The sequence below is a fragment of the Scardinius erythrophthalmus genome, assembly GCF_964197995.2.
Source record: "Scardinius erythrophthalmus genome assembly, chromosome: 9".
NCBI classification, from domain to species: Eukaryota; Metazoa; Chordata; class Actinopteri; order Cypriniformes; family Leuciscidae; genus Scardinius; species Scardinius erythrophthalmus.
This window is the reverse complement of record NC_138229.1, coordinates 6,539,653-6,564,799: the sequence shown is the minus strand read 5'-3', so window position 1 is coordinate 6,564,799 and position 25,147 is coordinate 6,539,653. Positions and strand designations below refer to the sequence as shown.

General features: G+C 37.1%; 1 protein-coding gene across 2 annotated transcripts in view; it reads right to left on the bottom strand.

The window, feature by feature from the left end:
- Positions 1–254: 254 nt before the first annotated feature.
- The window catches only part of LOC308696065 (uncharacterized protein), a 34,257-nt gene continuing 9,364 nt past the window's right edge, over positions 255–25,147 (bottom strand). For both annotated transcript variants that reach the window (XM_081374425.1, XM_081374426.1), the window contains 24 exons: positions 23,246–24,944; positions 22,944–23,027; positions 21,918–22,085; positions 21,010–21,093; positions 20,734–20,901; positions 20,482–20,643; positions 20,310–20,390; positions 20,153–20,227; positions 19,847–19,999; positions 19,438–19,596; positions 19,177–19,245; positions 18,687–18,875; positions 18,408–18,566; positions 18,154–18,225; positions 17,525–17,584; positions 17,176–17,250; positions 16,976–17,056; positions 16,187–16,336; positions 2,986–3,144; positions 2,502–2,585; positions 2,265–2,408; positions 1,972–2,130; positions 1,746–1,844; positions 255–1,659 (listed from right to left, as the gene is read on the bottom strand). In XM_081374425.1, coding sequence (XP_081230551.1) covers positions 1,437–1,659; positions 1,746–1,844; positions 1,972–2,130; positions 2,265–2,408; positions 2,502–2,585; positions 2,986–3,144; positions 16,187–16,336; positions 16,976–17,056; positions 17,176–17,250; positions 17,525–17,584; positions 18,154–18,225; positions 18,408–18,566; positions 18,687–18,875; positions 19,177–19,245; positions 19,438–19,596; positions 19,847–19,999; positions 20,153–20,227; positions 20,310–20,390; positions 20,482–20,643; positions 20,734–20,901; positions 21,010–21,093; positions 21,918–22,085; positions 22,944–23,027; positions 23,246–24,944 — 4,556 coding nt within the window. In that variant the 3' untranslated portion in view covers positions 255–1,436. The remainder of the gene's footprint in view (positions 1,660–1,745; positions 1,845–1,971; positions 2,131–2,264; positions 2,409–2,501; positions 2,586–2,985; positions 3,145–16,186; positions 16,337–16,975; positions 17,057–17,175; positions 17,251–17,524; positions 17,585–18,153; positions 18,226–18,407; positions 18,567–18,686; positions 18,876–19,176; positions 19,246–19,437; positions 19,597–19,846; positions 20,000–20,152; positions 20,228–20,309; positions 20,391–20,481; positions 20,644–20,733; positions 20,902–21,009; positions 21,094–21,917; positions 22,086–22,943; positions 23,028–23,245; positions 24,945–25,147) is intronic.

Sequence of the window (25,147 nt, the reverse complement as noted above, 5' to 3'; positions counted from 1 at the left end):
GTAAACTGTGCGGTGGTTCTTATATTCATGATCAGTTGGACATACTGTACCAATTTTTCCCATTTATCCCTATATTTGGAGAGCCTCTTGTGTTTAACGCGTGGGCTTGAGCTAGACATTGTATATAAAAAAAACCTTGAGTCGCTATTGAAACAAGGATGCTAAAATGCAATCACATGCAAATTAGCTTCTTTACTGCTTATTCAATTCAATTCACATTTATTTTTATTTTCACAATATACACAGTTTCAAAGCATCTTTACAAAAAATGCATGAGTCCACATTACAATTTAGAGTGATCTGTTATCAGAAGTTAGGGTATGCATTTCAGAATTGTTCATATACAAATCACATTTAGCTAAAATTTTTGTCATTTAAACAATGCAATAATTTATTGTGAAATTGATTTCTTTAAATTTACAATTGGTATTCACCACACTTCAAAATACTTATGTGTAAATCCAATGTAAAATACTGTATTGATTTTATACATAATCCTGTTAAAAATATCAAGGATTACGTTATTCTTCTGACATCTGAAATATGAAGGAATTTTACAGCTCATTCAGTCAAACTGACAGATAAGGTTTATTAGCAGTGCAACCTTATGATTTGAAATTATTTGTTTCAGTCTTTTTGAGTGGAACTTCCCCAAACCGGAAGTGCCTTCCATCATCTAAAACACAGTCGGCTTAGGGAAAAGGAAGACAAGTTGAAGTTGAAGTTGAAGACGCCTAATGCTACAACAGAAACTAACCCCTAACCGTACTCCACACCCTAAAGACCTTTCGGAGCGCTCATTACTCCGATCTGCAGATAACAACACTTGCAGCCGCTCAACTGTTCTCGATTCGCTGCTATGTACTTCTTTGATGTCCACAAATTCCTTATTAAAATAAGTAGACACAAAAAATTTTTATATTAAACATAATACTGTCACAGATCATTATTTTACAGATAAACTAAATTAGATCAATTAACCTCAAAACTGTTTCAACAGATGATGTTGAAATGCGAGATTGTGCCATCTATAATCAAGAGAAAAAATGTGGGTGTGGGGGACATCTTGCCCCGGGGGGCATCTTACCCTTAAAAATTAGTTTATTAATATTATTTAGTGCATAACTTTCTGCTTAATCAACATGTTGTCAAAGGACCCATTGAAGAACCAAGTAAACAATTATCAGTATAAGGATCCTGTATGCTCAGATGTGCTCACCACATGCTATGACCCTGACTGCACCTGCGGTCATCCCTATATTAGTTTTGTTCTGATTCATTTGATCTTATATAGAGTTAAGCCACAGTTAACCCAATTTTATAAATTTTCACTCAATCTTTAAATCTGTCACTCTAAATATTAGGATAAAAATATAATAAACTATGTAATTGTTTAACACTCTTATTTTAGGATTAATTTTGTTTTGCCATGATCTCTAAAGAACAATAAAGTCTTCAAAGTCTACAAAGTCTTCCTCATCAGGGTCCTCAGGGTCATCGTCATTGTTGTCTTCTGTCTCAATGTTCTCTATTGTGAATAGTCTTGTGAGAGAGTCCCTGCAGAAGGTGACCTTTAGTTTCTCATCGCAGGCTGATGATGATCTGGATGTGTCTGTCATGATTTCAGTGCGCCCATCCGTCGTTTTATCGCACTTCATCCTTCAAAGAGATTGAACAACAGTCATTAAACCATAATTAATGGTGCAATTCTTTAATAAATGGATAAATAAGATTATAGGACAAACCCTGTGAGGATAATCCTGCAATCTGAATTCATCTGAGAGCTCTGGAGGATCCTCACAACATCCTCCAAAAACACGCCATTACTTTCAATGCAGTCATATCTGAAACAACATTAAAATAGAAATATTTCCATTTAAATGTTAACAATATCAAAAAAGAAAAAAGGAATTTTAAGTCTAAATAACAAAAATCTACATTCAGTGACAAACTGCAATTTCTTTTCCTTACCTGATCTCCTGCAGACTGGGACAGACTTCGGCTAAGAACAGAATCCTCCTCACCCAGTTCTCTGTTAGATTGCTGATCTCAAGTCCGACTCTCCGCAGACCAGAAACAGAGAGTATGCTGGACATTAAATTACCCACAAGCTCTTCGTGCTCTGAACAGCTGGATTATGAGCAAAATAATCCGAAATGTTAAGTTCACTGTTGGCTGTACACTGTATGTAAATGATAAATATGGTGCATATTTGCTATGACCTATTAATTTTCACGTTTATAATGAAATGGTAGAATCCTTACCTTTCCTCTAAACCTTTAAGGTGGTCAATGGTTTCAAAGAGTTCCTGTCCGTCGAGTTCAGGAATCTCTGAACATGGTGATGTGAATGAAATGAATGATGGGGATATCATGCTATCACGGGCCAACCGAATCTCAACTGTACAGCTAGAAAAGAGACGACCATGTAAGTTACCATGTATGCTCATATTAGGAATCTGTGTCATTTCTTTACAGCCTGGATGGTTGAGATGGACTTACGTAGAGTCTGTGATGTTTTTGGTGATGATGAAAGAGGAACACACATTTAGCACACTGTGTCTCTTATCATACTCCACCTGCAAACTGACAGACGAGAGAAAAAAAAAACGTCTATATTTTAAAAATATTTATTTTAATGTACCATAATATCCGATCCACCTGCTTTAAATTAATCTTTCAGTATAAGACAATAAACCAACAACATAATAAAACTGCATGATAATAATAAATAGATCGACCAATAGCAAACCACAACCATCAGCATTTTTTCCAAAACCAAAACCATCTTTCCCCAAAATCAAGTCCCGCCCTGCATTTTTTCTTATTCCAGAACCCCTTTCACACAGATATACGTCACAACGGAGAAGAAAAGACAATCATAACTTATAACTTTTCATTTTATTTCATGTGGAACAAACGTAGTTATCTACCAGAATATTTGGTTTTCATTCTTTCTAGCAGAAGTATTGGCAGATCATCATACCAGACGTTATGGAGGCTGGGACATGTGTGACACAGGGAGAGGATCTTTGGTGCCCAGTTCTCAGTCAGGCTGTCCGTCGTCAAATGCACCTTTATCAGACCAGACACCGAGTGCAGGGACAACAGCAGAGCGTCCACACTCTCGTCAAACGCAGGACTTCTGTTGTGGCATGGAAAGTGATTCATATTTAGGTAAAGAGAACATATTATGCTTTATCTCTAGTATGTACAGTCAGTCCAAAGGGAGTTATTCTCTAAATCAGTGCGCACTGTTTCTGAACTCCACTGTAGTCTTGAATTTTCTTTCCGGAAACGTATACATCTGACAATATCAATCATTTAAATAATTTCCGCTCAAGGCATAGACAAAAAACAAGTTAGTTATGGTAAGGGACGGGACATTTCCAAAACTGGAAGCGGTTGACCAATCATAACACACTGGTGCAGCCGACCAATCAGAGCACATTGCGCTTTTTGGGAAGGAGGGGCTTCATAGAGACAGGAACTAAACAGAGCGTTACTGACAGACTGGGAAGAAAGATGCTGCAATAAGGTAAAATATGTGAAAATAATGAGTGTTTTGAACATTCAAACATGAAAACCTATTGGAGACTAAATTAAGACTCTGTATAAGGGTATGATATGGCCTCTTTAATTAATTAACATTGATTTCATATTAAAGCTACAGTCGGCAACCCTGGAAGATTGAGTGGACTTATACAAATTTTTAAATGTTTACAACTCTCATGCCCCTCCCCCACTCTCACCGAGCACCCTCCCATCGAGTTTGTGCTCATCAGTGCGCATGTATCAGATTTTCTGTGAACGTGCCCGTCTTTTCAGCATCGAAGCATCATTTTCTTTTCCTTGCTTGTTTTGGATCTTCTAGCTCTGGGTATTTTATAATTGGAATTGGAATTGGAAGCTTGTTAGCAGATTTTCTCTCCGCCATCACGCTTCGTACAATCCAACACACCTGCGAACTTCAGGCGTGTCCCACTGAGCAAGCGACGTCTGTGGACGTACAAAACAGGTTGATATCAAGTCCGCCCGTCCAGGCCATGATCTGAACGTCCATTGACAGCCAGAATTAGTCGATTTATGACATTGAGTAATTATGTCCAATCTGGCCATAATCTAAACGTCTACTGACAGCCAGGACTAGTTCAGAAAAGACGTTCATACTGGCTATAATCTGGACGTCCGTTGACATCCAGAAACAGTCCATAAATGACGTGAATAAAGATGTCCAATCCGGCCATAATCTAAACATCCACTGACAGCCAGAACTAGTTCAGAAAAGACGTTCATACTGGCTATAATCTGGACGTCCGTTGACATCCAGAAACAGTCCATAAATGACGTGAATAAAGATGTCCAATATGGCCATAATCTAAACGTCCACTGACAGCCAGAACTAGTTCAGAAAAGACGTTCATACTGACTATAATCTGGACGTCCTTTGACATCCAGAAACAGTCCATAAATGACGTGAATAAAGATGTCCAATATGGCCATAATCTAAACGTCCACTGACAGCCAGAACTAGTTCAGAAAAGACGTTCATACTGACTATAATCTGGACGTCCTTTGACATCCAGAAACAGTCCATAAATGACGTGAATAAAGATGTTCAATCCAGCCATAATCTAAACGTCCACTGACAGCCAGAACTAGTTCAGAAAAGACGTTCATACTGACTATAATCTGGACGTCCGTTGACATCCAGAAACAGTCTATAACTGACGTGAATAAAGATGTCCAATATGGCCATAATCTAAACGTCCACTGACAGCCAGAACTAGTTCAGAAAAGACGTTCATACTGGCTATAATCTGGACGTCCGTTGACATCCAGAAACAGTCCATAACTGACGTGAATAAAGATGTCCAATCCGGCCATAATCTAAACGTCCACTTACAGCCAGAACTAGTTCAGAAAAGACGTTCATACTGACTATAATCTGGACGTCCGTTGACATCCAGAAACAGTCCATAACTGACGTGAATAAAGATGTCCAATATGGCCATAATCTAAACGTCCACTGACAGCCAGAACTAGTTCAGAAAAGACGTTCATACTGGCAATAATCTGGACGTCCGTTGACATCCAGAAACAGTCCATAAATGACGTGAATAAAGATGTCCAATCCAGCCATAATCTAAACGTCCACAGACAGCCAGAACTAGTTCAGAAAAGACGTTCATACTGGCTATAATCTGGACGTCCGTTGACATCCAGAAACAGTCCATAAATTACGTGAATAAAGATGTCCAATCCAGCCATAATCTAAACGTCCACTGACAGCCAGAACTAGTTCAGAAAAGACGTTCATACTGACTATAATCTGGACGTCCGTTGACATCCAGAAACAGTCCATAAATTACGTGAATAAAGATGTCCAATATGGCCATAATCTAAACGTCCACTAACAGCCAGAACTAGTTCAGAAAAGACGTTCATACTGACTATAATCTGGACGTCCGTTGACATCCAGAAACAGTCCATAAATGATGTGAATAAAGATGTCCAATCCAGCCATAATCTAAACGTCCACTGACAGCCAGAACTAGTTCAGAAAAGACGTTCATACTGGCTATAATCTGGACGTCCGTTGACATCCAGAAACAGTCCATAAATGATGTGAATAAAGATGTCCAATCCAGCCATAATCTAAACGTCCACTGACAGCCAGAACTAGTTCAGAAAAGACGTTCATACTGGCTATAATCTGGACGTCCGTTGACATCCAGAAACAGTCCATAAAGGATGTGAATAAAGATGTCCAATCCAGCCATAATCTAAACGTCCACTGACAGCCAGAACTAGTTCAGAAAAGACGTTCATACTGGCTATAATCTGGACGTCCTTTGACATCCAGAAACAGTCCATAAATGACGTGAATAATGATGTCCAATCCGGCCATAATCTAAACGTCCACTGACAGCCAGAACTAGTTCAGAACAAAATGACAAACAATATCTGTAAATTAATTAACTGACTGTTAATTTACGGACTATATCATTAACTGTTAAATTGATCTTGCTGATCAGACACCAACAGGGTTCATGATGCACACATGATGCTTTTAAGTCCTCCTGGGAAGTTTGTATTCATGAGGTTTTACTATTTTACTATTTATGTTTTAAATCAATTTATGAAGCCACTGTAAAATGTATCATTACATGTTATATTGTAATACTATAATACTGTCATATTTTGTGCAGGCATTAGCTTACTTCATCGTAAATAAAAGCCTGACAATGTAACTGCTAAATACCAAAGTATTGTGGTATTACATGTTTCTCACTGACACATCATAACTCTTCAAGATCGGGCTAAAAGAAAATCCCAAGCTTCCTACTCATATTTTCATCATTGTGGGGGCGTTCATGTATGTTCAATTTGTAAATACGATCTTTATGATACAGGTATGTTTTGAATGCATCAATAGCTCTAGTTTAGGGACAATCCATACAAACAATCTTTACTAAACAGACTGTCACAGTGAGAAGATTTTAGTCCTTTAGCAATGCTAAAGGCCTAACCACTGCAGTTAACACCATGCTGTTAAATAAAAGTCTGTAGGCAAGTATTAAGGTTAGGGTTAACCTTAACCCTTAATTTCTAACCCAGACCCAGTTTCACAGACATGGTTTAGATAAAGCCAGGATTTGTCCTTAGTTCAATTTGGGTATTTAATTATATCTTTAAAAAATGTGCCTTGAGACAAAACAATGGCACTGCCATAAGATATGTCAGTACAAGTTGCTTTCAGGTAATACTGCTCAAACATGCATTTTAGTCTGGGACTACAGGCTTAAGTCTTGCCTGTGAAAGTGTGAAACCCGGGGTATTATGTTGTAACTTGTATATAATTATGCCAATGTTACCAAAGTGTTGCGTTGGACAGAGGATTAACTCTAAACCAACAGGTTGTGTACCAGTGCCACTCAGGGTGAAAAAGGATGTTGACATTATTAGGCATAAGAGTGTTTCTAAAGGAAAGGTCAAGAATTTGTGAAAGTGTAAAAGGGTCATTATGGGTCACATGAATGTAACTGTCACCACCATGATACCAATTCATTAGATTTTCATATAGATCTACATACAGAATTGTATATGAATATATGCAGTGTTTGCTCTGTTTAATACACTGTTTGCTCTATTAAATTGCGCTTTATAAGAACAGTGGTAAATACATATTATATATGGTCAGTTACTGTAAGTTCTTACAGTATTTTTAATCTTTAATTTTTAATGTTTAATTTTTAATCATGCACTGCAATGAAAAAACAATTTAACCAATTGATTAAAATACAGCCAGCCTACAAATACAACCAAATAAATAGCACATTATATATATATATATATTCATATTTTCCTGTAATTGCAATGTTGCCACACTATTGGCTGTCTCTCCTAGCTGTTTTGAGCATGATTGGTTATTCTCTGTTTATTCCAGGAATCTAGCCAATGACAACTAAGCGCGCCTTTACGAGTCAAGTTTGAATAAACGTCAGTTGAGTGAGTCGGTGTTTGCTTTGCTGCTGCGCGGGATCTTCAATATTAGCCTATTCTGTGGGTTTTACATCGTTTAAAACATGGATTATTTTACATCGGACTGCTAAATGTTTATTTTGAGCGAGTTGCTGGGTGTTGCTGGGTGTAAATGAAGAACAAACAAGGAAATGGACAAAGAATTTTAACAACGGACATATTGCAATCTACGGAAGGTAAATAACTTTATTTTATACAAATTCTGCTACATCAAGATATAGTGTATTAAATTGAGAATCTAAACGCGATTAGAGCAATATTATTAGTGCATACGGTATTCCCAATGTATTAATGTTATGTGCTGCTAGGATGTGTAACGTAAACTTGTCTAACTTTATGATAAAAAATAAATGCTTTACAACGAGTGAACTGAGAATATTGTATCTTTAGACAGAAAGGAACTGTCACAGTCTTACTATAAGAATCTGCAAACTAGGCTTTTGAATCTATTGTTGATCGCGGGATGGCTAACCGATCAGTTAAATTAACGAGTCGTAATAATATGTTTTGGAGCTGGTGAGTCAATTTTGCAAGCTTTTGCAAATGTCTCCGTTAGTAAGTAAAACAAATAACTAATATTGATGTGTATGTGTGTGTTTCCTTCATGATCCAGGCATTTTGGGAATAAATATTATCCAGCCACACGATGTTCAGATGCGGTGAGTATTGTCATAAAATACACGTGAAATAAGAACATGTAAACTCTGCTCAAATGCACTGGTTCAAACCCTCCAGACAAGCTTTATCTTCTTGAGTTTACAGGCCTAGCTGACCCAAAAATAAATGTCTTTCAAAATGAAAGTATTTTTTTCAAACCTCTATAACTTACTTTTGTGAAACACAAGAATTTTGGGAATAAAACAACTAGGCCTATATTCATTGTATGACAAAAATAAAAGGCATTTTTCAAGATATCTTAATTATGGTTCTAGGCCTACATAAGAATCTCATAAAATTTCAACACGAGGGTGAGTAAGCTAACTCTATTTTTTTTTTTTTTTTGGTCGAGCTGTTCTTTTAAAGGATTAGTTCACCTCAAAGTTAAAAATTGTGTCATCATTTACTCACCCTCAAGTTGTTTCAAATCTGTATGAATTTCTTTCTTTCTTTCTTCTGCTGAACACAAAGAAAGATATTTTGAAGAATGTCTGTAACTTGGGTCCCATTGACTTCCATAGTATTTTTTTTTTCCTACTATGGAAGTCAATGGGACCCAAGTCTGTCTGTTTACCGACATTCTTCAAAATATCTTTCTTTGTGTTCAGCAGAAGAAAGAAATTCATACAGGTTTAAATCAACTTGAGGGTGAGTAAATGATGACACAATTTTCAACTTTGAGGTGAACTAATCATTTAAGGACATTTGCTAAATTAACCATGTTTTATTTATTATAGTGTAGAAACCATGTTTTTATGGTGGATTTAATACAATAATTTATTAAGTGAGTATAGGAGCAGGCTTCACTGCATATATTAATAAAGTTTTAGAGTGCTGGCCTGGATAATTGTAATACGTAAAATAGGAAAGAGGCCGCACTATGCATAAACTTATATTTGCAAAAATGCGTTTCGGCGCGTGCAAACTGATGAAGGCACACGCCGAAACGTGTTTTTGCAAATAAAAGTTTATGCATAGTGCGGCCTCTTTCCTATTTTACGTATTACAATAATTTATTACCATTTGGTTAGTGTCGCAAAACAGTGTTAATTTTTAGTAAGGGTTCTCCAGATTTATATAACACTTATGGAACATTAAAAAAATGGTCCTATGTTACCCGATCAATAATCCTATTAACACACTTTTTTAAAAAATGTATATTTTTAGATCAAGCATTGGACTTACGGAGCAGAATAGGCACCAACAGAGAAACAAGTCCATCACTAGTAAGTATCCACTGCAGTATCTGGTTACACTTTATTTCGATAGTCCACTTTAGAAATTTTACTAACTATAACTTTTCAACTACATGTCAACTAACTCTCATTAGAGTATTAGTAGGCTGTAGTAGACAGTCAATAGACTGGTAGGTTAAGTTTAGATGTTAGGAAATGGGTTAGGAGAATAAGTTGACTTGTAGTTGCCAAGTAACTTATAGTCAGTAGAATGTCTGTTAGGGGACCAACAAAACAGAGTGTTAGCAAATATTAAGCAGACAGTCTACTAATACTCTAATGACAGATAGTTGACATGTAGTTGCAAAGTTACTTATAGTTAGTAGAATGTCTAAAGTGGACTATCGAAATAAAGTGTTACCCAGTATCTAAATCCGCAGTCAATTTTAAAGGCACAATGCACTCCGAAATTAAAAAATGATCTCTTTTTTTTCTTCACTCGTGCCATTCCAGATGTATATCTGACTTTCTTTCCACAAATATATATTTTTTAATTATCCATTATTCTAAGCCAATATAATGCAAGTGCATATGCCAGAAACTTCATACAGCCTACTCACAGCTTGCTGTGTTGTTCACACAAGATGTTTTCTGCACTTATCATGTGAGCAATGCTCTTGGACTTTTTCGACCTTCAGCATTTTGGTGTCTATTCACTTGCATTATTTGACACACATGGATAATATTTCTAAAAGTCTAGTTTATTTTTTCTAAAATATGTGTTTTCATCTGAAGAAAGAAAATCATATACCTTTCGGTCGGCATAAGGTAGATAAAATGAAGGGGGAATCAGTTTGCTCTCCTTTACCTAGTATTATTTATAAACCTTACATGTGATTTAATAAATGTACAATTAAAGGGGTGTTCCAAGCAAACATCTAAATCCCTTCACAAAGAGCCCTTCCACAAAAGGGTTAGCAAATGGGGACATGCATGCGATGGTAAATTAACTGAAGTAATTTTATCTTATAGTAATTTAATATTATATTTATGGTAATTAGGGATGCACCGATGCATCGGCTGAACATCGGTAACGGCCGATATTTGCCTCGTTAACTGCCATCGGCCATCGGGAAATAAAACTGACATTCGCCGATGTCACATGGGCGTCAGTTTGGTTTGATATGCTGGGGACAGAGACGCATTCGGAAGTGCATTTTCAGAAGTGCTGGGTACAATGACGCATTTATTTATTTATTTTTCTATGAGAAAACTCCTTTTCTCGAGAAAAGAACGACCATGGTGTGTAGCAGAAGAAGCGGCGGAGTATGCACGATCCGCGAGTGCTGAAGACGTTCTGCACGGCTTTGATGGGTGCGCAGGAGTACACAAATGGGCGGCGACCGCTTCTTCCAGTGGCGGGAGCTTTTCCCTCAGCGCCGTCAACAGATAGAGCGTTAACTGTACACACCGCCGCCGACTTGAGCTGCAAAGAAGCTCTGGCCTCCCTGTCAAGGACGCTTGTCAAAAAGTACGGGGAAGCTTGACCGCTCTGAATAGTGAGTGAGAGCGCGCGCGCGGTCGGGGCTCTCTCTCTCTCTCGCAGAAGAGCGCGTGCGCGTTTAAAATTTAATATGAACATTCACCCGTGTTTTTTCCCTCATAAATGCGAACACGAAAAATAAAATGAATATTATAATGTTTTTTTTGTTGGGTCAGACAATGATTACCAAATTTCTCTCTCATATTGCTCCTCATAACAACTGAAAAAGAACTTATAAATAAGGTTATAACTGTCAACCAGAAAGTGACATTAAAGGTTTTTTTTGTTTCATAAATTGCTTGGTCTGATTGAATTTGTGCTCATTCTAGGATAGTGTGATCAAGAGCCGAAAGACTTGTATGTTTCAGTGGCACAAAAGAAGGAATAAATAACAAAAAGAAAAAACATCGGCATCGGCCATCGGCCAAGTTGTTATGTTAAACATCGGTATCGGTATCGGCCCAGAATTTCCCAATCGGTGCATCCCTAATGGTAATGTGACCTAGGATGGCAAGTTCCTGTGATTCATTTTAAAACTAGATATGGTGGAAGAGTTCCATTTAACATAGAGTAATTGAGTTGTTTGTTTGGGTTTTCTATATTACACACATTTTCATCATACCGAAGTTCCATAGGTAAAACTTTTATTAATAGATGCGTTAATGTAACTACCTGCAGGGTTAAAAGAAAAGACGTCAAGAACACACAAACTTAAGGAACTTTTACACAACAACAATGTACTAAAAACGGAAGAGTTCTTTCTTTGTACAACGTTATTAAAACGATTACCACTTGGATAGATCTACTGTGTTAATCTACATGTTCCTTCTTTTGGTGATGCACATTTTTCTATCAGACATAAGTTTTAGATAGGCCTACCAGACAAAACGAATGAAATGTGACCCATGCTAATTTATTCCCCCCTTTTACCTCTCTCTTTTATCTTTCTGTGGCCAGGATCCGTCATTCATCGGAACAGCTACCAAGAGAAGTGAGTATTCGTCCTCTACCTCCTTTGTCTCAATGTTATTTCAACACAATTGGTCTCCAAAGTACTATATGTATGTTTATATTAGGGGTGTAAGATTAAGAAAATGTCATAATTCGATACAATTGCGATTTTCGATTCAAAAACGATTCTCGATAAATTAAAAAAACGATTCACAGTATGTAAATGTAGTTACTTTTCCTATGTAGGTATTAGGGATGTGCATCTCCATAACTGAGGCCAATACGATACGCATCTCGATGCATAGCCAACGATACAATACATTAATGATACATATAAGCAGCTGCCAGCTACCAATGCAATGCAATACGATTCACTATTATTACGATCCGGTGCGATTCGATTTCGATTCAACGCATTGCAAAAATATGATGCTATGCAATTCAATATGGTATAGATAGTTAACTTTTATTTCTTTTGTTCAGACATAGGGCAAATCATAAAGTAGCTTAAGTGCCATCTGACCTTTAACACATGGCTCTCCCACAATCAAAAGATTTGGTTTCCACAAAAAAAGCAGGTACTGTAGGCTAACTGACCAGAAAGCAGGTGCTGTTATTATGTGCTTCACGGGCCGTTTATCAGTTTGGACCAGTGCAGCGCGAGCCGATCTTGATCAAGCGACACTGTTAGGCTTCTACACGGCGCTAATAGATCCCCACTGAAGTAATAACATCGCTGCGAGATCTAGTGAGAAGCATTCATATTTCGCTGTTATTAACGGATCAAACAGCGCTGACGTAGAAACATTGTGCCATGAATGAACAATCCAGTGTCCACAGATCAGCAACATTCACCATGGATTTACTGTAGTAACACTAACTGTAACCATGGAAGTTTGGCAGGATTAGTAGGCTATAATGCTTTCAAGTTACATTACGTTGGTTTTATTTTTTTGACATAAATAAAATTACTGCCCTCAAATGTTAATCTGAACTAAAATAAACCTTTGTTTATAACTACAATATTACATTTCATTTTTTTCAAGGAGCTGTTTTACATGCTTCTAAGAGTCAATTATAGCTTCATCATTCCTCAAAGTAAAAAAAAAAAAATCATACTTTATGATGTTAGGTTTAATACAAAAAAAAGTTAAAAATATTAAAACAAGGAAATTTCTCTGGTGTTTCTTTCTTTTTCCTGTATCGAAAACGTACCGAACCGTGACACAAGTGTATCGTATTGAACCGAACCATGGATTTTGTGAACCGTTAACTTACACCCCTAATATGTGCGTGTGTGTGTGTGTGTGTGTGTATATGGGGCTGTTTAAACCTGGCCACTTGATGCGTTTTCTCAGATCGGATAGCTATCTGTTTTATCACAACAATTCCATTTACACCTGGTCACATAATTCCCTCGATTCCCTCGCTATGCAAATTTAATGGCGTTCACGTCACCGAAAGCAACAGATATGAGCTGCATTTTAATGATGTTTTATTAACAAGGTTCGGGAGGAGCACGTTCAGATAATTAACACAAGTGGAGAGCACTCAGCAATCAATGGTAAGAGGTGCATATATATACTCAGCAGTCTCACCTCATTCCATTGACAGTTTTGCAGCATCCCTCCACCACCCCTTCTCCACGCTTCTAGTTCTAAACACTTACATACGGGGGGGAGTACTCTGGGTTCGGGCCGAACTCCGAGCTCGGAGCTCTCCCTCCGGACAGCACGCCAAATACGCATTAAACCTTACCCCTTCAAATTATATGTAAGTGTGAACTCGTGAATTGATCATCCGTTAAAATTTCTAAATCAAAGACTGCAATAGGAGAGAGCGCAACAGCCCTGGTAAGATCATTTCGTTTCTTTACTTTTAATGATGATAACTGTGTGTTAAGAATCTGGGACTTACTTTCACTTTGATTTGTGATAGTTTGCACGTTGGCTTGATGAATAACGTTAGATGGTCAGCGGCGATGCGGCAGTAGCCTCGTCATAACTGGCTATAACATGACATATAGCCTATAACACGCTCTCACACCTTTATTTTAGAGCGTTTTTGGGAGGAGTAAAATTTACATATGTGGTTTCAACAACCAGATGCATGTCCAGTTTCTTCTGGAATGCGGCCCAGAGCTCCTCCTGAAGTGGTTTGAGCATTCAGATTCAAATGCGTTTCGGAGGGCATTTACACCTGGTCTTTTCAAGATCATATAGCTATCCGATCACTAAAATCGCATGAAGTTGTAAATGGCCCCTATGTGTGTGTGTGTGTGTGTGTGTGTGTGTGTGTGTGTGTGTGTGTGTGTGTGTGTGTGTGTGTGTGGAATGCCTTATATCAGGCTTTATGTAATTTTACTTGATTTGTGATTTATTTCATTTAATTGATTCGAGTACTCAAATTTTCAACTATGTATCTCTGCTATAAGCTAAACCACAACAGTGGCATTTGTATTTATTTATTTTACATGTGGATTTTTTTGCTTTGATTGTAGCTGCTGTCATGAAATGGGACCCAGCTGCAACAGAGGCCCAAAGAAAGTCTGTAGCCGATCATCTGAAACTGCTTGCTGCTATAAATGAAGCTTGTGAACCTTATAGCAGCCATATTTTGTTAACTGTTATGTTATGTTATATTGTTTTAACAACATTTTATAGATTATTTAAAGGGAAATTGTGTTAATTTACAACTTTACTGTTCTGGCTTTTAAGTTTTATTGTGTTAATTTATACTTTACTCTTTCGGCTGTTAAGTTTTAAAATAGTAATAAAAATATATCTTGAGATTTAAATAGTTGATTTCTTGGAGTGATTAGTTTGGTTTACAGGAAAATGGTAAGCAGTTTATTACAGTTATATTGTTAAGATATACAAATGCAAGTATATACACCACAGTTATTCAATTGAATATACAATATTATCAATATTCTTTAAAATCTTATTTAGGTCTATGGTCTGTGTGTCTGCAGTTTCATGACACGACAACCATTAACAAGGAGTAACTGGGTTTTTCTCAGTGAGAACTAGCTCACTCACAAGTTCAACCACTGTTTTATAAATATTTGTAAGTAAATATTTTTTAAAGTTGGATCCTTGCAAAATGCACATATGGGATTTCCATGTCAGTATGGGTCTTTAACAGTCTTTGACATTTCTACTACAGAAAACACGTCTAATACAACTTTTATTCTGGCTGCCTTTAGATGTCTAACAATTACGTCTGTAGCACGTCTTTACTTGACATCTATACAATGTCCAGAAAAGACGTAAAAAAAACTTTCATTCTGGCTTCTGTGAGGACGTCTTCTGGATGTCTAAGAATGACGTCTTTAGCACGTCTTTAACTGACGTCTATACAATGTCCAGAAAAGACGTCAAAAAAACTTTCATTCTGGCTCCTGTGAGGACGTCTTCTGGATGTCTAAGAATGACGTCTTTAGCACGTCTTTAATTTACGTCTATACAATGTCCAGAAAAGACGTCAAAAAAACTTTCATTCTGGCTCCTGTGAAGACGTCTTCTGGATGTCTAAGAATGACGTCTTTAGCACGTCTTTAATTGACGTCTATACAATGTCCAGAAAAGACGTCAAAAAAACTTTCATTCTGGCTTCTGTGAGGACGTCTTCTGGATGTCTAAGAATGACGTCTTTAGCACGTCTTTAATTGACGTCTATACAATGTCCAGAAAAGACGTCAAAAAAACTTTCATTCTGGCTCCTGAGAGGACGTCTTCTGGATGTCGAAGAATGACGTCTTTAGCACGTCTTTAACTGACGTCTATACAATGTCCAGAAAAGACGTCAAAACTTTCATTCTGGCTCCCGTGAGGACGTCTTCTGGATGTCTAAGAATGACGTCTTTAGGACGTCTTTAATTGACGTCTATACAATGTCCAGAAAAGACGTCAAAAAAACTTTCATTCTGGCTCCTGTGAGGACGTCTTCTGGATGTCTAAGAATGACGTCTTTTAGACGTCTTCTGGACGACTTTTTGCTCGCTGGGGTGCATGTGATATTGTAATGTGCGCGAGAGGGGAGATCTGTGGCGTGGGCAAGAACTGTGACAGCTCTCACACAGCCCTGTGCTGATTAGACCAGAAGAACCAGGAGGGGTGGATTTTTGCAAAGCAAATAACACGCTCCTGGTGGAGGTAGAAGCGCAGGGATTTTTCTAAAACCGGCTGATTTATGTTGTTCTGTTGGATCATAGTGTCAGTTTTACTGAATATGATAAAAAAAAAATCCTGCCGACGGCAGCTTTAAATTGAAGGTTCTGTTTCATAGTGAACAATGGCAAAAAATTTTTTTACCTTATAGAGATCCCTTTGCATCGGTTATATGCTCGTATGAAGGTTCTCCAGTCACTGCTAGTTTCTCCTGAGTTTTCCGACAGGGTGAGCTCTATCCGTGAGAGCAGTGACTGTGTGCTGGGACTGGAGCCATTGCACTTTAAAATCAAGCTAAAAGGGAAATAGAAATACTAAATAAATACATACATAAAACAGTAAAGTTAGCCTTAACACATATCACACTTATTTTTTTTTATAAAATTTGGTGACAGAAAAACTGTATATGACTGTTTCAAAACAACACACTGAGTCAGATGCATACATACAGTACAGTATAAAACATTTATTTGGAAGAATCTTTAATGTTTGCTCTTCTAGAAACACAGTATGTTAGAAGGGCATTCAAACTGTATTTAAGATTTATGTGAATCCACTTGTTTTAAAAAGGTTGAGATATTGGATTTAGTAGGCTGTTTTATCCAAAGTGACTTGCATTGCATTCAAGGTATTCTATCAATACATGCATTCCCGGGTATCGAACATACAGTTGTTCCATGACGTTGCTAGCACTATGCTCTACTGGTTGAGCTACAGGAATGCATAAAATAGGGCTTAATGCCTACTAGTATTTCTCAGTTGCTCTAAATACAGTATCACCATAAAATATACAGTAATTAAATATTACTCAAAAAAGACCTTCCAAGTCATATCAAACCAAAACAAACCAATGAACACTTATCAAATTGCTCTCATGGATATCCATAATTCTGGTTTGTGGTCTACAGTATGTTTAAGAACAGTGCTCTCTACCTGCATTTTCCAGACAAAGTTTTCCACATGTTGATATTTGTGCAAAGAATACGCTCCACATTGTCCAGCTGATCAGAATCGCTTCAGGTAAAAGACACATAGCCTGTGTTAGCTTTCTTTGCAGATTTAACTTATTACAGTCTGATGTTTTGAGCAGAAGTAGTGATTGTATCAGTATTATATATACAATATTTTCTCACTTGATTTCATGGCTGCAGTCACTGAGAGGCGAGGAGGACATGCCGTCACCTGACATCTGTCTTGTAGACTGACACCTGTGAATATTTTCACTGTTAGATGAATACTTTCCTCAAATACAACTGTGCTGAATAATCCAAAAATATATTGCATATCCTCACCACAAATAATAAAAAAAATTGAACTGAAATCAAACAAAACCTGACACTTTTCAATTAGATTCTGATTGATTAGATCAAGACTTGTTCTATATGTCATTGAAAATATTGTTACACTCTGAAACGCTGTACATCAGATTACAGAAGTATAATAATTTCCAATAAGACTCTTGAATAAAAACTCTCATCCCACCAAAAGTCATTCGATCTGTCTGAATCACTGTCCTCTTCACTCTCACTTGTCCTGTGGACACTGAAAAACAACATTTTAAAATATATTTAATAAAAGCAGAGTGAAATCTCAAACAGAAAGAAAACAGGATCAGTGACCACCAAGCATTTGTGCCTAGGGCACCCAAATGGCTAGCACCGGCCCTGTATATATATATGTATGTATATATATATATATATATATATATATATATATATATATATATATATATATATATATATATATATATATATATATATATATATATAATGATAAAAGCACAAAACAAAATTTCTAAAACTTAAACTAAAAATGAAAACTGAAAAAATAAATAAAGACAACAGCTAATTAAAAAAAAATCATAAATGCTATTATAGTATATAAAATGTTACTACAATAACACTGGTATTGTGTTTTGCACTAATAATGCTATTGCTTTATAGCATCAACGAGTAATAGGATGGAGTGCAGTACTGTGAGTTAGTCTTTCATTTTCAATCTCTCTCTATTCTTATAGTTAAGTAACTATGTGCTTTTTAATAAAGTATTAGTTGCTGGCACGTCTTCATGGATGCTTGTTCTTTATAATACAGGAATCACTAATGCCTCACCTGGCGAATTCATTCATGTAGTCCTTCTTGAAGTTCGCTTTACTTGTCTCAGGCCGCTCGACTGCCAAAAAACTGAGCCAAAAAGTACATTATTAAAGTAATTACATTATTATTAGTAATTAAATTAGCTTTATCATCATGAAATGCAGTGATCAACATACGTGTCACCATCACTAAGTAACTGCCTTCTCTAAGTGTCTGCAAAGCAACCATCAGTGTGTACTCGTATGAAAAGAAGTGAATTGAATTCTCACGTTAATTCATTTAAACTAGGGTTCATCTGAATGAGATCCAGGACTCTGGACGCTCCATCCACAGTCATGAATCTGAAGAAAAGATCGACCTTCTTCAGACCAGAGGCCGAGTGCAGGGCAGAGAGTAGATCACACACAGTCTCATCATACTCTGAAGAACTGTTAAAAACAGAAAAAAACAGATTTTGAATCATTGTGAACTAAAACTACTTATTTGTCTGTCGCTCTCCCTATTTCACACATACAAACACTCTCATTCCCTGGGTTTGAAATAGTTACCACTCAGTCAAGTCTTTCAGCTGGTTGTAGGCCTGAAAGAATCTCCTCCAGTCAGCATTTGCATTCTCAGGGTCATCTGTCACTGCGATGGTGATGCAGGGAACCACTTTGTGCTCTGGAGGTTTAAAGAGGTCGATCATATCACAACAGTCATCCTCGTAATTCAGATGGTTACAGCCGACTGAGAGCCTGCAAAACAGAGGACAAACATAGCATAATGCTTCTTTAGAGAACAAAAATGTATTTAAGCAATTATATTCTCTCAGAATTTTTCAGACCTGTTGGAAAGTTGGTGATATTTTTATTAACTGTTTCAGAATACCAGATGCTTTCCCCACCCAATATCCAAGGCAGCATCACAACATTATAAAGCAATTCTAGAGAGCACTGCAAAAAGCTCAGGGAAAATATAGATAACTGCTAAATGTCAATTATAAATCTAAGCTAATGTTAGAAAGTATAGCTGGGGTTAAAAAAAAAGATGTGTTACCTCACTCCTTCTTCTCTCATCACACCCAGACTCTCCACATCACTAACAACAGACATACTGGTATTCAATCTGCCAAAAGAGAATTTATTGTGTTTAGATGCAAGTACAAAAAGAAGACACAACCATTTCCTTACAGATGTATTGTATAACACCATGATACTTTGATATATGCCATAGTATTTAATGTCTATACAATGTTTTTCACACCATGGCACTTCTTTGTACGTTTTCAAGTGGAAAAATGCAACCGGTTATTCTTACTGCAAGTGAAGTAAGCTGGAACAAGACAGGAAGAGTGTGAACAGACCAGCCGCCCAGCTCTCAATCAGGCTGTTTAGCCCAACTTTAACCTCCTTCAGACCAGGGACAGAGTGAAGAAACTGCAGCAGAGAATCTGTATGCTCATCCAACTCTGGGCATCTTAAAAAAGGAAGATGATGTATTAGCTTGTTGAATGTATTGGGTGAATTTCAGCCAATGAATATATCAAGACAACTGTAAACGTCTTGTTCAGAAAGTTGTGAATGAACAAATTGAGTGAACAAATTAAAATGGTCAAAATATTGAAAATATTTTAAGAAGGTAGTTGAGAGAACCAAAAAATCAGAATGCATCATGTTGCGTTACATTTTTAAGTCCTCCCAATAATTCCCTTTTTTTACAAACTCACTGTTCTGTCAATTGAATGACATTGTAAAGCCTTTTGAAAAGAACCTCCCAATTGACACTAGACCCTTCAAGAGGAGGGAAACTGAGCGTGAGCTTCACCAGTGCCGGTTTGTCCAGAGAATGGGAATGTGCCGGCTCTCCACTGCTACCATATCTGGAAAAAAATTATAATTTTCCTACAGTAAATGTGCATGCAGTAGGACTTAAAATGGTTATGAGCTTTGCCCTAAATTTAAAAGAAACTTCATAAAATTCTTGAAGTGTGGAAGTTAAAAGAATGCAGGATATTTTATGCTTGAATTCTTACGCCATATCATGAGCCCATCTGTCCATTGCAAGAGTCAATGATGGATTTTTCCCCTCACTGTCATGCATCTTGTACCTACAAAATATTTTACTAACAGTTATTTAGCACAACCATAGGCTGGATGGACCAAGCAAAATTAAAAGAAAGGATGACTTACGGTTCAAATGGCTTTCTAAAGACCGAAAAGGTTGAACAGACCCTTTCGTCATCACTTATCATGAGGTTGCTCACAAGAAACCTAATAGATCATAAATGTGATCGAAATATAAATCAGCTGTAAATTTAATGAGAGATTACATCTTTAATAGGTAAACATTATTTGCTCCTACTTTATGTGAGAAATCTTGGGATTGACTTGAAGGTAGCACAGAATTCTGGAGGTCCAAACATCTGTCAGGTACTCTGCTCTTAAGTCCAGCTCAGTTAAACCAGGAACACAACTTATGAAAGACAGCAGTGCATCCACATTCACACCAAACTCGATGTTGTTCCTTAAAACAAACACACAAATACCAATGTTATGCATGTCAAAACACAAAAAGGATGGGTACAGTATATTAAAGTAAAATGAGAATACCTACAGCTCTGAGAAGCATCTGAGGTTATGGGATGACTTGAGGAATTCAGTCATGGCTATTGCAGAGAAAGGACTGAGCGCGAAGGATATTTTTGAAAACCCCTGATAATAACAAAGACCAAGCTTTTCTGAGATTTCACCCTGATGCCCTTCTGAATGCCCAACAGTAAACCTGAAATTAGGAAAAATAATTAATAAATTATTTAAATATCAAGTTTTAATGTTATATTCTTATCTGAATAAATGTCAGAAATTGGAAAATGTATATGAATTTAATTACCAGACAGAATTATTCTTGCTTGCCATGGTGAACTCTGAACAAAGACTCATATGTATGGTTTCTGCTTGACTGGCAATGCATACGCTGTGAAAATCAAATGAAATGAGAATAAATCTACAAAATACCTGGTTTCAAATGTAAAAAGGCTGCATGTCTGCTTGTTCCTTGGGCAGCTGACACATCTCACTTCATCTTAAAACTTTTTAAGTATTCTTTACTCTTTTATAATTATTATGCATATTGTTTTAATTACATCACATTAATTGAGAGGCAAGATGTAATATTTATACTGTAAAAATGGGCCCTTTTCTGTAAAAAGCTGAAAATGTTATGTAGCCTATAGGCTAATAAAATACTTTTCACATTAAATAACTATTGCACTATTGAGTTTTAAATAAAAACATCTAGATCAAGATTTGTCTCGTCTCGGGTACAAAAGAAGAATTTCCTAATTAAAATAATTGATTTTTCCATTAAATGTTTTAATTTAAGTTTAAGAAGCATAAAACTAATTTAATAAATGTATCCATTTCATCTAAACTATTTGATCAAAATTGAGTTGGACCAACTCACTTAAGTTCGGCAAGTTGGACCAACTCATTTAAGCTGGTCAAAATTAAGTTGGACCAACTCAATTAGCTACATTTCACTGCATGAATTTGATTTTTATGAGTTACACAGTTAGGCTACACATATTTATTGGATGGAAATCCTGCCCTCAATTAAATTGAGTTTGTCCAATTTTTTTACATATAGAGTACATATCTCTTAATGTATGTACATTATGGAAATGTATGCATATATTGCCTATATTTATGCTCAAATTTCCCTATAATTACGTACCTTAACGTTCATGTCTATGATATTTGTCAGCTACCTGTTTGTAACCATGTTCGTATTTGGTTTACCTGAACCTTCTATCCATCATCTTTTGTACAAGGAAGTTCATTGTCCAATCGACATTTGCATCGCTGATGCTCTTCAACACCAGTCGAATGTTACCCACTGATTTTTGCCCACTGAGGGTTTTCAGGATCGTCTGCACACTTGCATCTGACAGGGCTCCATCCTCCATGCTGCAATGCATTTATAACACTGCTTTACAAAAATAAGCAGGTTGTCTGTATTGCTTTCTTTCCAATCATTTAAAATTGCAAAACATGGATTTGTGTTGGATAAATAAATATAAAGTATTGCCTGAACAGGAGGATCAGAAGTATATTTCACAACAATGCAGAAGAAAAGGAGAATGTACAGATTTCTGAACATGTATAGATGTGGACACATGGATACATTAGTTAATCAGATCATGGTGAAAACATGTTCACCATGGTGGAACTAAGTAGAACATGTTCCTGGATCAATGTCCAATAAACCAATCAGAGCAGAGGGATAGGTTTACAGTTAATGTCAAGTTTAGGCTTAAAACAGGGCTTCTACCATTCTTATTCACCTATCATTTCCCTCTAATTTTAGGCATAAGTTAAGGGTAGGGGTAGAAAGAGGGTTAGAACTATGTTTTTGGGCCGGAATGTTGTTCCTGGAACAATGGATGTTGTTCCAGGAGCATGTCTTACTTGGCAAAATAACAACAACCGTTTGACCATAACTTGCAGGTCACTGTGATTTTGCCAAGTAAGGCATTTTGTTGATACTGGAACAACATTCCTGTCCAAATATTTTTTTTACTATCCCTATACCCATAACTTATTCCTAAAATAATAGGCAAATTATCGGTGAATAACACTGATGTAGAAGCACCTAACCCTGGTTGTAAGCCTAACTTGACACAAATTTTAAATATGATTGGATGATTGGAATGTTGTTCCAGGATGAACAAAGATGTTAATCCAGGAACATGTTGTACTTGGTGAAATCACATTCATCACAGCTATATGTATAATACTTGTATGTATAAAAAGAGTAGCACATACTCCAAATAGTCCACGTCCTTTCTCCTCCCCAGGGCTGATGTCAGGAGGTTAACATCGGTGTCAGATAAGGAATCAAAATCCAGCCTTCAAAAACAAAAAACAGAAACCTATAATTCTTCATGACATAAACCGAACCCTTCATATAATAATAATAATAACTATAAAACATTGTATACATCATTAAGGTTTTTAGAACATGATAAGATCGTAATAACATTGGACACTACTGTGATGGTATTCTTTGGAAACCATGGAATACAAATACTTTTTGTAAGAGCATGTTATTTAAGAACATAAATTACCATAACGATGTACACCTGCTAAGTGCAGGATGAAGCATCTTCAGATCTTTTGCACTGCACTTGACATTCATACTGATAATGCGGGAAGAATACTTGAGGCAGTACATCACAACCTGACAGTCGATCCCCTTCAAAGACCAGTGTATGTTAATACCCAAGCGCTCCCACAGCTTCATGACGTTCTTCAGTATGTCCCTATCATGAAGCTCGTACAAGCAATGAAGTATGAAATCATTATTGTAAAAAATATTTGTGCCCATGGAGTTCTTCTGTATGACTCTGCTGATCCATTTTTCCAACTGGGAGCGAATAGCGGTAGATGTTGACTGTGGATTTCCCCCTAGGATTAAACGGCTCACTTTCTTGTTTGAGAGACCAAAAAGGAACCGGATTACAGGGAAGAGATGCTCATTGCGCCTCCCATTGCCTGCTGATTCCAAGAGCACCTCGATTTTTGTTTTTGCATCCGCCTCGTCTGTTAACACGTAGAACAGAGCGGTGAAGAACTCCTGAAAGCTGAGGTGCATGAAACCAAACATCTCCTTCAGATTAGTTCTCTCTTGATGGCGGAATTTGCATAGGAAGGGAATGTTTGGTAAATCAGAGATTGCTCTGGGAAGATCGTTTCTGGAAAACAGGACTTGGCGTTTAGGCATTCCACTCTCGGCTAGTTGACCCAGGTTCTTGAGGAGGTCGAGGTCTTCATGCTGACTCGAACCACTGTGATGCTTCAACAGAGTCAACACAAAATCAACAAATATGGACGTGGTGGTCGTCAACTCGCTAGTTACAACACCATCTTTTCCTTTTCTTTTGAAAATTGTGCAGACAATCCAGCAGATGACCGGGATGAAGCAAGCGGTGTAGAGCATCTCTTGTCTCTTCACCTGCTCATACACTTGACTTGAAAACTCTTCGTCCTCAAAGAACCTTTGGAAGTATTCACTCACTCCTTTTTCGGAAAATCCCATGATCTCCATGAAGCATTGAGGCTTTTTCAAAATGTTCTCCAGTTTGTCAACAGCGTTCGATCTTGTAGTAACCAGCAGGAAGGACTCTCTCATCATACGTCCTTTCAGAAGAGAGCAAACAATGGCCAATGGGTGGGATTTGATGACTGGTTTTGGTGGCAATGCCTCATTGGATGCTGAAAGCATGAGTTCATCAAAACCATCAATGATGAACAGGATCCTCTGTGGTATGTCTTTTAAGATCTGACCAATCTCATTAGGAGTTAAACTGCAGTTAAGGAGATCCACCAAGCTCATCTCTCCTGAGAGACCGCTGAGATCTTTACATCTTAGATGAAACACTACATCGAAGAGTCTAGTGTAGAGCTCTCCAGAGGCCCAGTCCAGAACGATCTTTTGCGCAGTGATTGATTTCCCACTTCCAGAATCACCTTGGAGAATCACAGCTCTTGGAGTCACTTTTTTGGGGCCATTCTCTGGACCGAAGAGCTTATCAAGGCTGATGTTTTGGTTTCTCTGGTTACTTTCTCTTGTGTTGAAGAATCGTTCCCCTCTAGAGCACATCTCATTCTCTCGCTCTTTCTTTTCTCTGTGTTTCTGGACTATCAGTGGATCAATGTAGCGGTCATTAAGCAGCACCTGTTCACCGGCACGGGAAGTGTATTCTGTAGTGTAGGCATATTCGGACAGTATGGACTCCTTGTATTCTGTGATCAAGGAGCTTATATCTGAAAAAAAAAGAAAAAAAGATGGTTTATTTTAGATATTAGATTTTGTTGACCAAATGTATAATCATTACTAATTGTACAAGTACTGATAATTCACACCATATGGTAAATAAATTGTTTTTTACCTAGTAGTTACCTAGTTCACCCAAAAATGAAAAATTCTGACATACTCTTATTGTTCCAAACCTTAAAAAAAAAGAAGA